Below are 17,384 nucleotides of genomic sequence, written 5' to 3' on the forward strand. Positions count from 1 at the left end.
AATAAAATGGAGCGATAGAGGAGCGGAAGGAAAGACGGAAAATTAAAGGAGGATCAGGGGAGGAGGAAGAGGGTGGAGAGGAGGAAGAGGATGGAGAGGAGAAAGAGGATGGAGAAGAAGTTAAAATACAACGATTGTCGAGTAAGTGATGACACACACAGACACATGCACCCTCTGTCCAAAACACACACACGGGTACTTGCGGTGTAGGGTGAAGTTACACCTAAATGCTGTTCTTGGGTCAGTTTAGCATTTTCCCCACTATTGATAAGGTTAGGATTGGGGAGGGGAAGTTGATCCTAGAACTGTACATAGGGGAAACTTCACCCCAAAGCAGTCCTTACCTGAGGGGACCAGTCCAGACAGGTGATGACTCGATGTTTGGACCAGTGATCGTCATAGAACAACCTACTGAGGGACAGACTGGACCCACCTTGTAAGTCCCTGTGGCCAATAGAAACAGGGGTCAGAGGTCACTGGGTGATGCCATTGTAAATTAGGTCAAATGGGGTTCTGAGAGGATGATGACATCATGCGGGGGGCATGTGTTTGAAGAACAATGAGGAGTCACGTCCTGATTGACACCAAAGGCATTACTCCATGAGGCCATTATCAGCCCCATAGGCATGCATACACACACACCATGTTCCTTCTACAGACCTCACAACAGATAGACACACACATTCACGCACGCACACACACTCACCAAATACCCTTCACCTGAAACACACACGCACATTCTTACCCCTCCTTGTCATCCAGGTCTTGTCCGCTGTAGTCGAAGAAGATGTCTGATTCCTGGGCCAGGGCTCTCTCCATCACCCTGATGCTGCAGTCAAAGAAACTGAGGAACTCCTCTGATTTCAGGATCTGCTGCTTCTCTTCCTCTGTCAGCTCCGTGCAGGGGTAGCCTGACACACACACACACAGACATGAATACATACGTATGCAGGCACACAAATACGCACGAGTCCCCCCACACACACACACACACACACACACACACACACACCACACACACACACACACACACACACACACACACACACACACACACACACACACACACACACACACACACACACACACACACACACACACACACGAAGAGGTCAAAATAGGTAAACAACAATATGCAGAGACACACACAACCCATACACAGCCATCTGTGGTAGCCTGAGTCACAAATAAATAAACACACAACACTCACACTCTTAGAAATATAACTATACACTTGTCATGCCAAACACCCACCCATTCCCAAACTACTACCCTGAACTGGCACTAAATACACTACAGTGAGTGTATACCCAAATAAACATGATTCAAACTCCACACACACAAAGACAACGGTCTGGTTGCAAATATATTCTGTCGATACACTACATTTTTTAACAATTACAATAGTTATAGACCATTACACCAAATCACTGAAGTCACTACCATCAAGGAGAGAGTAGACTTCGATACAACAAACTACCTCATACATCATAGTAGTAAACTACCAGCTGCAAAATAATTTACTTGGTAAATAAGAATAAACAAAGTCCTCTGAGGTCCTCCTCCTCCCCTCCTCCTCTTCCCCTCCTCCCCTGTAATAACGGCGGGCCCAGTGAGATGCTGGTTGTGATGTCCCTCTGCATGATGTCATTTTGTCTATCCCTATGCAGTCCCCATTACAGGGCTGACTCTTTGATCTCAGACCACTTGATTCTCTGGGTTCTGTTTCTGACAACTCATAAGGACGACAAAGGGGTGATCAAAGTCAGGGTACACTGGAACCCTGGGCGTGTGTAAGGGTGTGAGTGTGCCTATATCTCTGTGTGTTTAAACAGGGCCAGCCCCTGGCCTCAACAAAGACGCATTCTACCCTCCTTTAGTGAAGTTATTTACTCCTTGCACCAGCCTTGCCTCACAAAGAATGCCCTCTCCGCATCCCTCTCCGCACCCCTCTCCGCACCCCTCTCCGTCCCCCTCTCCTCCGTTGTCTTTGAAGTCCGACAGAGGGGTCAAGTGACAAGTTTTTAATCAGGTCTGACCCTCAGTGCCACGGGCCGATAAGCTGGACCTCGGCCACAGAGATTGGCATCCGATACGCCAGTGGGTGTCACACGCGAGTGACCGCTCACTCACGCTTCAACGGCTTTGTTTAGTGACAGTTTGACTGGAGATGTGGGAGATGAAAAGGCTAGTGCTGGGCTGAGGCCGTCTCCCAAATTACACCCTATTACCTTTATAGTTCACTATTGTTGACCAGGGTCCATTGGTCTCTGGTCAAAAGCCATGCACTACGTAGGGAATAGGGTGCCATTTAGGATGCAAGCATTCCCTTCAGCTTAAACTAGGGTTGCCTTCAGTATTCCTTCATCTTTCCACGTCTTCACTGTAAATTATTTAATTACACCCAATCCCCCTCTTCTTACCCTCTTCTGTCTCCTTGCTGTCCTCCTCCTCATGCTGGTCAGAATCTGGACCAGGCTTCAGCTCTGTGATCTCTTCATCCTCCTCTTCCTCCTCTGCAAAGAGAGAGAGAGAGACAGAAAAAAAGAGAGGGTGTAGGAGGGGGAAGAGAGAGAGGGAGATAGAGAGCGGTGGGAGATAGCGAGAGAGGAGACAGTGATGGGGTAGAGAGGGAGAGAGATAAAGAGAGAGAGAGAGAGAGAGAGAGAGCGAAAAGGAGAGAGAATTGGGAGATACAGGGGAGTCAAAGCCATGTCATGTTAATCAGCAACTGTTCCAAGCAACCCAAACTACAACCCCCCCTCCTCTACACCTCCACCCCCCAACACAACAAACCGGTTGCAGAATTTGTATACTACTTCAGTACAGGTCAATTACATTGATGACTAGTAACATGACCAACCCCACTCCCTCTCAACATGATGACTAGTAAAATGACCAACCCCACTCCATCTCAACATGATGACTAGTAACATGACCAACCCCACTCCCTCAAAACATGACGACTAGTAACATGACCAACCCCACTCCCTCTCAACATGATGACTAGTAACATGACCAACCCCACTCCATCTCAACATGATGACTAGTAACATGACCAACTCCACTCCATCTCAACATGATGACTAGTAACATGACCAACCCCACTCCCTCTCAACATGATGACTAGTAACATGACCAACCCCACTCCCTCTCAACATGATGACTAGTAACATGACCAACCCCACTCCCTCTCAACATGATGACTAGTAACACGACCAACCCCACTCCCTCTCAACATGATGACTAGTAACATGACCAACCCCACTCCATCTCAACATGATGCTAGTACATGACCAACCCCACTCCCTCTCAACATGATGACTAGTAACACGACCAACCCCACTCCCTCTCAACATGATGACTAGTAACATGACCAACCCCACTCCATCCCAACATGATGACTAGTAACACGACCAACCCCACTCCCTCTCAACATGATGACTAGTAACATGACCAACCCCACTCCCTCTCAACATGATGACTAGTAACATGACCAACCCCACTCCATCTCAACATGATGACTAGTAACATGACCAACCCCACTCCCTCTCAACATGATGATTAGTAACATGACCAACCCCACTCCCTCTCAACATGATGACTAGTAACATGACCAACCCCACTCCCTCTCAACATGATGACTAGTAACATGACCAACCCCACTCCCTCTCAACATGATGACTAGTAACATGACCAACCCCACTCCCCCACTGCGAACATGACCAACCCCACTCCCTCTCAACATGATGACTAGTAACACGACCGACCCCACTCCCTCTCAACATGATGACTAGTAACATGACCAACCCCACTCCCTCTCAACATGATGACTAGTAACATGACCAACCCCACTCCCTCTCAACATGACCAACCCCACTCCCTCTCAACATGATGACTAGTAACACGACCAACCCCACTCCCTCTCAACATGATGACTAGTAACATGACCGACCCCACTCCATCTCAACATGATGACTAGTAACATGACCAACCCCACTCCCTCTCAACATGATGACTAGTAACATGACCAACCCCACTCCCTCTCAACATGATGATTAGTAACATGACCAACCCCACTCCCTCTCAACATGATGACTAGTAACATGACCGACCCCACTCCCTCTCAACATGATGCTAGTAACATGACCAACCCCACTCCCTCTCAACATGATGACTAGTAACATGACCAACCCCACTCCCTCTCAACATGATGACTAGTAACATGACCAACCCCACTCCCACTCAACATGACCAACCCCACTCCCTCTCAACATGATGACTAGTAACACGACCGACCCCACTCCCTCTCAACATGATGACTAGTAACATGACCAACCCCACTCCCTCTCAACATGATGACTAGTAACATGACCAACCCCACTCCCTCTCAACGATGACTAGTAACATGACCAACCCCACTCCCTCTCAACGATGACTAGTAACATGACCAACCCCACTCCCTCAAAACATGACGACTAGTAACATGACCAACCCCACTCCCTCTCAACATGGACTAGTAACATGACCAACCCCACTCCCACTCAACATGACCAACCCCACTCCCTCTCAACATGATGACTAGTAACATGACCAACCCCACTCCCTCTCAACATGATGACTAGTAACATGACCAACCCCACTCCCTCTCAACATGATGACTAGTAACATGACCGAACCCCACTCCCTCTCAACATGACCAACCCCACTCCCTCTCAACATGATGACTAGTAACATGACCAACCCCACTCCCTCTCAACATGATGACTAGTAACATGACCGACCCCACTCCCTCTCAACATGATGACTAGTAACATGACCAACCCCACTCCCTCTCAACATGATGACTAGTAACACGACCAACCCCACTCCCTCTCAACATGATGACTAGTAACATGACCAACCCCACTCCCTCTCAACATGATGACTAGTAACATGACCAACCCCACTCCCTCTCAACATGATGACTAGTAACACGACCAACCCCACTCCCTCTCAACATGATGACTAGTAACATGACCAACCCCACTCCCTCTCAACATGATGACTAGTAACATGACCAACCCCACTCCCTCTCAACATGATGACTAGTAACACGACCGACCCCACTCCCTCCCAACATGATGACTAGTAACATGACCAACCCCACTCCCTCTCAACATGATGACTAGTAACATGACCAACCCCACTCCCTCTCAACATGATGACTAGTAACATGACCGACCCCACTCCCACTCAACATGATGACTAGTAACATGACCAACCCCACTCCCTCTCAACATGATGACTAGTAACACGACCAACCCCACTCCCTCTCAACATGATGACCAGTAACATGACCAACCCCACTCCCTCTCAACATGATGACTAGTAACATGACCAACCCCACTCCCTCTCAACATGATGACTAGTAACATGACCAACCCCACTCCCTCTCAACATGATGACTAGTAACATGACCGACCCCACTCCCTCTCAACATGATGACTAGTAACATGACCAACCCCACTCCCTCTCAACATGATGACTAGTAACACGACCAACCCCACTCCCTCTCAACATGATGACCAGTAACATGACCAACCCCACTCCCTCTCAACATGATGACTAGTAACATGACCAACCCCACTCCCTCTCAACATGACTAGTAACATGACCAACCCCACTCCCTCTCAACATGATGACTAGTAACACGACCACTCCCTCCCATCACACAGGCCTTGAACCACATGGCCTGCACATGTGACTCCTCTTTCCTCATCAGAGATTAAGTTAACACACACAGCAGGAAGTGCCTCTGAGTGGCGTGCATGCTCTTGACTCTGTTCTGACCTCTGACCTTGAGATCCAACGAACTCCTCTCACACTCCACCCTAACCTCGACCCTGTAATTATCACTGACTCCCCCCGTTGAAGGGACAACAGAGGGGGTAACATCCACAGGCACCTGCCATTCTCCCCATTCACCCCCTTTCCCTCCCTCCCTCCACCAGGCATGTGTTGGTAACCCCCTCCGCCCTCGCTCATCGCCCTGGAAACAGATGGTGAGAAGGCCTCAAAAGACCCCTTAACACTCCACCAGACACCTGTGGCTGCAAAAGCGCAAACACACACACTATCTGCACGCTCACACACACCCGAATCCTCAGTGGGCTCGTTGTCACGTTGACCCCTGGGTCGGAGGTTAACTGGGTAGGGGTTGCGATGACAGTGGGCGCCCAGTTCACAGGAGAAAGTGTTTCCATCTCGCCAGACGTGTCACGTCTCACACGCTCAACTCAACACCAGTGTCGTTTGTTTTCAGGGGTGAGTGAGTGACTAAGTGAGTTAGTGTGTGTATGACACAGTTTGAGTACGCCCTAAGGCCTATTAAAATCACTGGCTCAAGAGCCTTGTTGACACCAAAATGTAGGCCTACTGCTTATTACCTCTGCTGCTCTGAACCTTCTATACTTTTTTTTGTAAATAAATAATATAAATAAACATATGATAACTGTGATTCCAAACACCAAAGATTATATATGATAACTGTGATTCCAAACACCAAAGAGTAGATATGATAACTGTGATTACATTTACTCCTCAGCCTGAATTGTCCCTACTTGCGCCAGCAAATAGCTAGCTTTTTGCAATGTGCTGACTGGTAAGACGCTTTGGGAGGGCAGTCACTTGTGCTAGCAAGGCAAAGGTACCGAGTTTGCGCCAAGTATGGGCTTAATTGGGAGGAAGTGGTACTCGCTAAGCAAGCAGCGTGACGTTCTTTACAGTGGTGCTGTGACCCGGATTTACAGTTGCGCTCAGCTCAACACTGGGGTCGATGTTGAGGAAGTTTGAGGGGTGAGAGTAGCACATGGGAATGTGTGAAACTTTCTCCTCAGCCTGAAGTGTCCCTACTTGCGCCAGCGAATGGCTAGCTTTTAGTGTGGCGCCTACTGGTGAGACACTTCAGGAGGGCAGTCACGTGTGTTAGCAAGGCAGTGTTCGCGCCAGGTATGGGCTGAATTGGGAGGAAGTGGAACTTGCTAAGCAAGCAGCGTGACGTCCTTTACATTAGCATGTACTAGATGTACGGACTGGACTGATGGTTCAACTCTCTAACCTGTGAAGAGACCATGCAGTTGCCATGATAAGAACCTCCAGGACTTCCCTCTACCTTCTTCTTTCCATAGGCCCAATAGTCCATCCTCCACCATATTCTCTCTATAGGGTGCGTCTCAAATGGTACTCTATTCCCACAGGGCTCTGGTCAAAAGTAGTGTACTATAGGGAATAGGATGCTATTTGATACGCAGCCAGTCATTTGCTCCCAAGAAAAAACATTTCAGAGTGAGGATGAAGGATGAGGACGGACCACTGATGCATTGGGATCGGGTCCAACAGTGTGGTTTCTAGCTGAATGTGTGTTGCTCTCAGCCAAACAGCATCAACCCAACAGGGACCAGAGAGGGGAGGCCAGGGAGGCAGGCCTTGACAGGCAGCCAGCCAAGCAGTCAGTCAGCCAAGCCAACCAGTCAGCCAAGCCAAGCCAACCAGTCAGCCAAGCCAACCAGTCAGTCAGTCAGTCAGTCAGTCAAGCCAACCAGTCAGTCAGTCAGTCAGTCAGTCAGTCAGTCAGTCAAGCCAACTAGTCAGTCAGTCAGTCAGTCAGTCAGTCAGTCAAGCCAACCAGTCAGTCAAACCAACTAGTCAGTCAAGCCAACTAGTCAGTCAAGCCAGTCAGTCAAGCCAGTCAGTCAGTCAGTCAGTCACATAGGACAGCCAGGACAGAAAGCCACCAACTGACCGACTCACAGGAAGCTCTCTCTCTCTCTCTCTCTCTCTCTCTCTCTCTCTCAATTCGTCATCCATCTGTTTTTTCCTTTTGGTGGAGAGGTGCCCCACCACCACAGCCCCTTTAGGGGGTTGGGGGGGGGGGAGACCGGACTGGGTGTCGTCCCTTTGGGGTTATGATGGAGAGTGGAGGGTAACAGAGAGCGAGAGAGAAAGAGAGCATGATAGAGAGGGACTGCAAGGCCAACATCCCTGGGGTCTGTTGTGGGGAGAGGAGAGGGATTCGCTCCCAACCAAAACCCACTTTTGTGCTCAGGCACAACCTGACCTCACATGACCAGGACCGTGGTTGGAATGTGTGGTCATGGGAGGATGGTGCAGAGCTGTGCGACCGTACTGCAGAGCGGTTCGACTGACAACAGCTGACCACAGAGACTGGAGCGAGGCTTCAGTGATTCATAGCCATGTGACATGGGGCTTAACGACTGAAAACATCTTCCCATATGAAGGCACGGTACTGGAGATAGGTCAAAGGTCAAGGATGAAGCAAACAAATACAACTTTTCAGCTGCTCATTTTAATGGAGATTCTTCAAAGCCCAACATCGCTCCTCTTCTAAAACTTAGACAAGGCTATAATGTGGCATGTTGCACAAAAAATATAAAACACATACTCACCAACACACATCCACACACAGAGACACATCCGCACACAGAGACTCATCCACACACAGAGACACATCCACACACATCCACACACAGAGACACATCCACACACAGAGACTCATCCACACACAGAGACTCATCCACACACAGAGACACATCCACACACAGAGACACATCCGCACACAGAGACACATCCGCACACAGAGACACATCCACACATCCACACACATCCACACACAGAGACACATCCACACACAGAGACACACATCCACACACAGAGACACACATCCACACACAGAGACACACATCCACACACACAGACACATCTACACACAGACACATCCACACACAGAGACTCATCTACACACAGAGACACATCCACACACAGAGACACACATCTACACACAGAGACACATCCACACACAGAGACACACATCTACACACAGAGACACACATCTACACACAGAGACACACATCTACACACAGAGACACATCTACACACACAGATACACATCTACACACACAGATACACATCTACACACACAGATACACATCTACACACACAGATATACACATCCGCACACAGATATACACATCCGCACAGATATACACATCCGCACAGATATACACATCCACAATGAGATACATCCACACACAGAGACACATCCACACACAGAGACACATCCACACAGAGACACATCCACACACAGACACATCCACACAGATATACACATCCACACACAGAGACACACACATCCACACACAGACACACATCCACACACAGAGACACATCCACACACAGATATACACATCCACACACAGATATACACATCCACACACAGATATACACATCCACACAGATATACACATCCACACAGATATACACATCCACAATGAGATACATCCATACAGATATACACATCCACACACAGAGACACACATCCACACACAGAGACACATCTACACACAGAGACACATCCACACACAGAGACACATCCACACACAGAGACACATCCACACACAGAGACACATCCACACACAGAGACACATCCACACACAGAGACACACGTCCACACAGAGAGACACATCCACACACAGAGACACATCCACACACAGAGACACATCCACACACAGAGACACATCCACACACAGAGGCACATCCACACACAGAGACACATCCACACACAGAGACACACGTCCACACACAGAGACACACAGAGACACACGTCCACACACAGATACACAAAGCATATTTATAATCCTGGAGCCTGGAGAGGTGAGAGAAAAAAAGAAACAAAATGATTCAATGAAAACAGTCTCCCTCCCTCCACCATATCATTCCAGTCACGGGATGCTTTCCCGTTCCACCTGGTGCTTAATACTGCACGGTACCAGCGGGAACACACATTAACCAGGATCCACCCAGCCACTGATAGCAGGGGGGCTGGCTTGATGAAACTTGGCTTGGGGGCTCCCGTTTCTCTCCCAACCCCCTGGGGTAATGACATCCTCCGTATCCCTGACATATCTCGCTGCTCAATCTCCCTCCGCTTCCTTCCTCACGCTGGCCCAGTCAATTCCGCCCAGCCCAGCGGCACATAGACAGACAGGATCTCCATAGACACCTATAAGCGTATAGGACATTCAGCTCAACTCAGAAGGACCCCTACCCCGTCAGAGTCCTAAGACATTGACAGCCCACGCTTTCTCCCCCCCAGCCATGGAGTATTTATTATTTAGATTAGCTTGTGCGCTAGCAGGCTAATTACCAGCTTAATCATATGCTGGGGTTGAATGGGCCTGAGCTTTGTTAGCCATTATGTGTCTAACTCTACAGTGAATTATCTCAGATGAGCTGAAATTGGCCAATCCATTATGGAGGGAGAGAAAATAAACAGTAATTCAACGGCACTGTAAGGATCTTAGGAGCTGGACTCTCTGTGGAGAGCTGTGTGTATTAGACTCTGATTCCCACTGGCTGGATGGTTAAGGTGTAGCAGCTACATGTAGACAGTGTTACTATAGCATACAGGGGCTTAGGATAGTTAGATACGGCCCATGTTGTGCTGTAGTGAGAGCTTCCCTCAAGCTACAGATACTACAGCCATGCCACCGGGTGTCACGGCATCAGACGTTTTAGAATGCGTCACAAATGGCATCCTATTCCATTTGTAGTGCACTACTTTTGACCAGGGCCCGTAGGGCTCAGGTCAGAAGCAGTGCACTACTTAGGGAATAGGGCGTAATTTGGGACGCATTCTAAAACGTCTGATGCCGTGACACCCGGTGGCCTTAGCCTTAGAATATATTCCAACGGGTAGCTAGAGAGAGATCAAAGATTCCCTTTTATTTTATGTTGGCATGATGCTGAAATGTGCCAGCTCACGCTCATCGCTGGGAGAATGAAGGCTGGTGTGGGTTGGCCTGCCTGCCTGCCTGTCTGTCTGCCTGCCTGCCTGCCTGGAGAGGGTCCAGTGCTGTGTTAGAGGCCGTGCCAGGGCCTGTACCATCGCTGACAGATGAGTGTTGGCACCTAGTGCATCCTGTGACACACAGAGATGTAAGGGCGGGAGCACACACACATACAATAACACAAACAAACAAAGAAATACACACACAGGACAAGATGGCCTTAGACAGCAGGTGGATGACACTAGGCTTTCATCTACTGGTTTATTTGTCCTCCGTAGAGAGGTGTCCTCCGTAGAGAGGTGTCCTCCGTAGAGAGGTGTGGATGTGAAGTATAGGGGAAAAGGGAGAGATAAGGACAGGAGTGGTAGCATCCCATGCACTGGGAATAACCCTTTAAATGAGAGCGAACACACACACAAACACAATTTATGGGGACTAACAATTGATTCCCAATCAAAATCCTATGTTCCCTAACCCCTAACCCTTAACCCCTCAGATTTTTTGTTGGTTTACTATTCTTGTGAGGACATCTGGCACACACACACACACAGTGTAAGGAGCGGGGTTCTCCTCAGAAGCTGTGTGTTGAGCAGCGTGTAGACCACAACACAGGCTCTGCACTGACGAGTAGGAGGAGGCGACGAGCACTTGAAAGAGTCCTCTAATGTGGTCCTGGCACGAAACCCCTGTTCTGTTCTGACTGAGACAAACGCCTGTCTGATATCACACTATACTCATACTCAGAGGTTGTGTCCCAAATGCCAAACTATTCCCTATATAGATATAGTGCACTATTTTGGACCACAACCCACAGCACTATATAAAGAACAGGGTGCCATTTGGGACACACATGAGTATGAGAATATCCTCAGACTCATACCACATCACATTCAACTGTCCAAAAATATCACAAATGGTCTGACCTGGGCTCTGTTACAGTGGGGGATTCTACTAGTTTATTGACACCACCCAATGTGAACTCTGTGTGGAGTAAAATATCTCTCAAAAGAGATAGCATGCTTCAGTTATCAACAATACCTTTTTTTTTACGTGTAAGTGAACACAATACCATTTCCAGTCAATTCTGAAATATATATTTTTGCTTTTGTACTGTTTTGTACTCCTACAAACTCCTACAATGTAATCCTATGCATGATACAGGAAGCTCACAACATGTGTGTGTGTCAGTGGAGGCTGCTGAGGGGAGGAAAGCTCATAATAATGTCTGGAATGGAGCCAATGGAGTGGAAACAACCACATGGAAACCACATCTTTGATACCATTCCATTTACTCCATTCCAGACGTTATTATGATATGTCCTCCCTTCAGCAGCCTCCACTGGTGTGTGTGTGTGTGTGTGTGTGTGTGAGTGTGTGTGTGTGTGTGTGTAAGCGTGTTTGTGAGTGTTCACTCTGAGGGACAACATCATTGTTTTTATGTTGAAAATAAAAGGCAAGCTGTGAAGTAAACTATACACTACCTGCTCTCTCTGTAAATCCTTCCTTATCACACATTGGGTGGGAGGCAGTGCTTTAGTTAACTTGGTAAAAATCACTGTTCTCCTGCTCTGTGACATCTAACTCTGTGAAAAGAACATTCCTCTGGCTGTGTAATGGAAAAACTCTCAGTGATTTTGTTGTCCGTCCTCTATGGGCTGCCTGCAACATAGTCATTTGTCATCATCATGACAAATGGGCCAAATCCCAAATTACACCCTATTCCTTATATAGTGCACTACTGTTGACCATTGACCATAGGGCTCTGATCAAAAGTAGTGCACTATATAAGGAATAGGGGGGCCATGTGGGACACAGACCTGAACCGATCGATCACACTGTCTGTTCTTTTTTCTACCAATCTGCAAAGGAGCGGTGCTGTCTGTGAGCCTGTGGCTGGCTGCGCTGAGACCTGCCTCCTCCCATGAGATGTACAGCTCTCTCTGGGGTCTGGAAATATTCAGTGAAAAGGAGATAAAACTGGCTAAGATCTACTTTGAACACAGATAACATTCTCGGCCCCGCTGGTAACGTTTCAGGAAATTCTTCAACATGAAAAAAGAATACAAAGAGCTTCTCTTGCTTCTCATGTTGTCTGAATGTGTTCAGAGTACGGTTGCAAATTTACCGAAATCTTCATCAATTTTGGTAATTAACATAGCAAGCTATGGTGAATTTGCTCCTTTATACTGAATAACTTTTAAAAAGTATTTGTATATACTGTACATAGCCGAGATGGGTGTTGCGAAAAATGGGGGAAGAAATGTTTTACCCCAATTAATGAAAAAAGCATCTAATCAACAATGACATCTTAATTAGCTCTGCAACTCTTCCAACTATTGACTTTTTCCACCAACTACCAACAGTTTGGCGGCAAAACATTTACAACAAATATATAACATTGACATATTAAAAATAAATGAAAGTGTGTAAAAAATATTATTTAAAACCAATGGTATTCACTAAGTTGATCCCTTATATTTAGGATTTTGTCATTCCATTTTTTTATTTGTAAATCATCTTATTTTATCATTTTAAATATGTTACATGTGATAAGGCCACACAAAGGGCCAGAGATAATTATAAATACCTGTGATAATCTAAAATACCCAAAAAGGCCACTTGATGTCATCTGATAAAATTCTCCCCAAACATTTTAAGTTACCAAAATTCAGGTCATTTCCTGGTAAACTTCGAAAGATCCCTAGCAACCCTAGTTAAGAGTGGTAAAGTTCCCTAGCAACCCTATTTGAGAGTGGTAAAGTTCCCTAGCAACCCTAGTTGAGAGTGGTAAAGTTCCCTAGCAACCCTAGTTGAGAGTGGTAAAGTTCCCTAGCAACCCTTGTTCAGAGACATTCAAGAATTATTATTCTTACATAAATAATTCAATTATATGAACAATATTATTGTTTTCATGTTGATGTGATTTGAATAAATAAAGATTGTACAATTACAAAAGTCGAAAAGGTGAACGATTAAAAAACAAATACACTGCAAAGAATAATTTGACAAATAGTTCATTTGTAATTTAAAAATCCTGAAAACATTAAACAAAATGTTTTATACAATGTGAATTAAAACCTAAAATGTGTGCCGGTTGTCCAACTCAAAAGTGTTGAAATAATATACCAGGACAATTCTTACAATTACCTTTCATTGAAGTTGTCTTTTTCTACCAGATCACTTGTAAAGGTAATAATGATTTTCTTATTTTCAATGTACTGATGAACAATGATAAAGTCTTACAGGCAGACTAGACACGATACCATAATTAAGGGTCTTCAAGGAAGAGCAAAAAAAGTGCTGTGTCTCCAGCAGTGTCTACAGTCGTTGTCATAAAGAACATGTTTTATGGTAGTGGTAAAACAAGTAAAACATTCTGTACCCTGTATCACACTGAACGTTTATACACTCAACTAGATGTCAGGAGAGGGCATGGTGAAATGGTTAAACCATGAATGGAGAAAAATGTAATAAGACTATTGTTATGCATAATTCATTGCTTATGATTATCCAGCAATACTTGTATCACAGTCAATTGAGAACATTTATCCACACTATCTAATAATATGGGTCATCGCTTAAATACTATCACATCGAGAAACAGATAGTCTTATTTCACTAAACAGCCTATCCTGCATACATTCTAACAACTCACAGCCTAATAACCAGGATGTCTTTATCAGGCTTTACCTCTTCCTTCCCACACTGACCCGCCAGTGACTACTGTGACAGTTCAGTAATAAACCTCCAGCATGCATCGCTAGGCATAGCGTCCTGGATCTAGCCTGGGTCTGGGACTCTTTCTGTGGGCTGAAGCTAGGCCTGTGGTGCCAATGGACCTGGCGGCTTCCCAGAACCGCATCTTTAGGAGAGCCATCACGCCACGCCACACCATGCTCCCAGGCAGCGAGTGGCCACAGCACATGATTAAAACTCATGACTTCAAACTTTCCAAGCCTCCCTCCTGTCACATCCAGCCAGTCAACCACGAGCTCAACAGCCATGAGCTCAACTGACTTTTCAACACGTCTCTGGTTAGAAAAAGGAGCCTAAATGCAGAATGTGTCATTTCAGGGATGTGGGTCCTACCTAGGACGCGTTGGAGGTACATATATGCTATCTTCATTTGATCACTTGAGCAACAGGAAATGCAAACTTGTAGTGCATTCAGGGTTTAAAAAGGCTTCTAAAGTTAGTAAATTCCACTTTAAAAATGTCAGACTTGATCTGCTCTAACGAGAAATGTATCAACCCTTACAAAAATGTCCATTAATTAGAATCCATATGATAATTCACATTTTCTGTTGCTGTAGGATTATTTTCCTGATGTGGCGAACTGGTCAAATTAATATTGAATATCTGTATTTGGTCCCATCTGCAACTTTAATGAGTCAGACAGGGAGTTGCACCATTCAATGAGTGTGTTACCATTAATGTGTGAAATTAGAGGTAGAAATCAAAGTGAATGATGATGTCCCGTGTTGCTCAATTGGTGGAGCATGGTGCTTGCAATGCCAGGGTTGTGGGTTTGATTCCCATGAGGGACCAGTACTTAAAACTATGACTATGTATACACTCACAACTGTAATTGGCTCTGGGTAAGAGCGTCTGATAAATGACAGAAATGGAAATGATGAGCCTATTAAGACGGTAAACATAGAGAAGATTGAAACTACAAACGAATGCAGATAGAGGAAAATAAAACCTTGGAGAGAAAACGTGCTTAAACAAACACACATTGACAATTGTATTTATCTAAGGGAAATTATATCTAAACAAAATGTGGTCTCATGATAATAACTTTATATTTGAAATGAATTACAAAACTGTTAGATCATATTACCATACTTCAACTTCAATTCAATGTGATTTACTGAAGAAAATGTTTGTTAGTTTGGAGCAGTCAGGTCTATGTACCTAGAGTGCTCCCTGCTGGTCAAAGTAAGTACAGCACATTATGATTCTGCCAAAAAAGCCATCTTGGAACCGTCAAATTTCATTTCAACCCGCTGTAAAGTTATAAAAACGTGAGAATGATCTCAAATTAAACTTTAAATTGACTGAGACTGTGATGTATTATGCCTGTTTACAAATCCGTTAAATCTTATTGCTATGATTAGTTAAATAAAAACTAAAAACATATTTCCCTTTTATTTTATGTGGAGTCTCAATCCAACTGAGTTGTTGAAATTATCATAATAAAAGACACAAAATACCCCTCTAGTATGAAAGGGAATAACATATACCTGTGTGTATCTTTTTATACAAGCAACTGTCCACCCACCACAGTAAAATATATACCATCTAGCAGATACTTAATCTAAAGTGCATATGTAAGTCTTTTTTCGTCCCTCTCCTTGCCCGAACCAGGGACCCTCTGAACACACCAACAACCGTAACCTATGAAGCAGGTCTCCTGAGAGAAACCTATCGCTCCACAAAAGCAGCGGCACTTGCAGAGAAAGGGAAACAACTACTTCAAGGTCTCAGAGCGAGTGACACCAACGACTGAAATGCTACTAGCGTGCACCACTATCTAGCTAGCCCTTTCACACCGGTCACACTTGCATCCATTTTCATATGGGTGGCCCCAGCAGGAATAGAATCCATGACAACTGGCAGAGAATGGAGTAGAGAGAGAGATAATGAAGTATATAGAGAGATAATGAGGTAGAGAGAATGAAGTACCGAGAGATAGAGTATATAGAGAGAGATAATGAAGTATAGAGAATGGAATAGAGAGAGAGATAATGAGGTAGAGAGAATGAAGTATAGAGAATGGAGTAGAGAGAGAGATAATGTGTCATGGGCGTCGTAAGGATTGGACCAAGGCGCAAAGTGCTCATCTTCTTAATTTATTTGAAAATAACACTTGAACAAAATAAACAAAACGACGAAACAGTTCCGTAAGGCAACACAGGCTATACAGGAAAACACCCACCCACACAAAACAAACACCCCCTGCCACGCCCTGACCAAACTACAATGACAAATAACCCCTTTTACTGGTCAGGACGTGACAGTACCCCCCCCAAAGGTGCAGACCCCGAATGCACCTCAAAAACAAAAAAAAACACAAAAACAACTCCAAACTTAAAGGGAGAGAAGGGAGGGTGGCCACCGTCAACAACGGTCCCTGTGCTACACCCCCCCTTCCCAATCCTCCCACTACGGAGGTGGCTCTGGGCGTAGCTCCCGTTCAGAAGACCCTAGGCTGAGGAGCGTCGCCGGAGGCTCCGGGCTGAGGAGCGTCGCCGGAGACTCCTGGCTGGGGAGCGTCGCCGGAGGCTCAGGGCTGAGGAGCGTCGCCGGAGGCTCAGGGCTGAGGAGTGTCGCTGGAGGCTCAGTGCTCACAGCAGGCACTGGCTGTACCGGGTTATGGAGGCGCACTGGAGGGTGAGTGCGCGGAGCAGGAACCGGACGTACTGGACTGGGCAGGCGCACTGGGAGCCTGATGCGTGGGGCTGGCTTTGGAGGCGCCAGTCTAGTAACACGCACCTCAGGGCTAGTGCGAGGAGCAGGAACAGGATAAACTGG

The 17,384-nt window shown here is 46.1% G+C and overlaps 1 protein-coding gene across 4 annotated transcripts in view; it reads right to left on the reverse strand.

The window, feature by feature from the left end:
* The window catches only part of dync1i1a (dynein cytoplasmic 1 intermediate chain 1a), a 129,920-nt gene that overhangs the window by 65,354 nt on the left and 47,182 nt on the right, over window positions 1-17,384 (reverse strand). For all 4 annotated transcript variants that reach the window (XM_045709257.2, XM_014178483.3, XM_045709256.2 and 1 more), the window contains 3 exons: window positions 2,424-2,516; window positions 746-911; window positions 345-444 (listed from right to left, as the gene is read on the reverse strand). In XM_045709257.2, the coding sequence (XP_045565213.1) occupies window positions 345-444; window positions 746-911; window positions 2,424-2,516 (359 nt within the window). The remainder of the gene's footprint in view (window positions 1-344; window positions 445-745; window positions 912-2,423; window positions 2,517-17,384) is intronic.

This window comes from Salmo salar, chromosome 27, assembly GCF_965601325.2.
Source record: "Salmo salar chromosome 27, fSalSal1, whole genome shotgun sequence".
NCBI classification, from domain to species: Eukaryota; Metazoa; Chordata; class Actinopteri; order Salmoniformes; family Salmonidae; genus Salmo; species Salmo salar.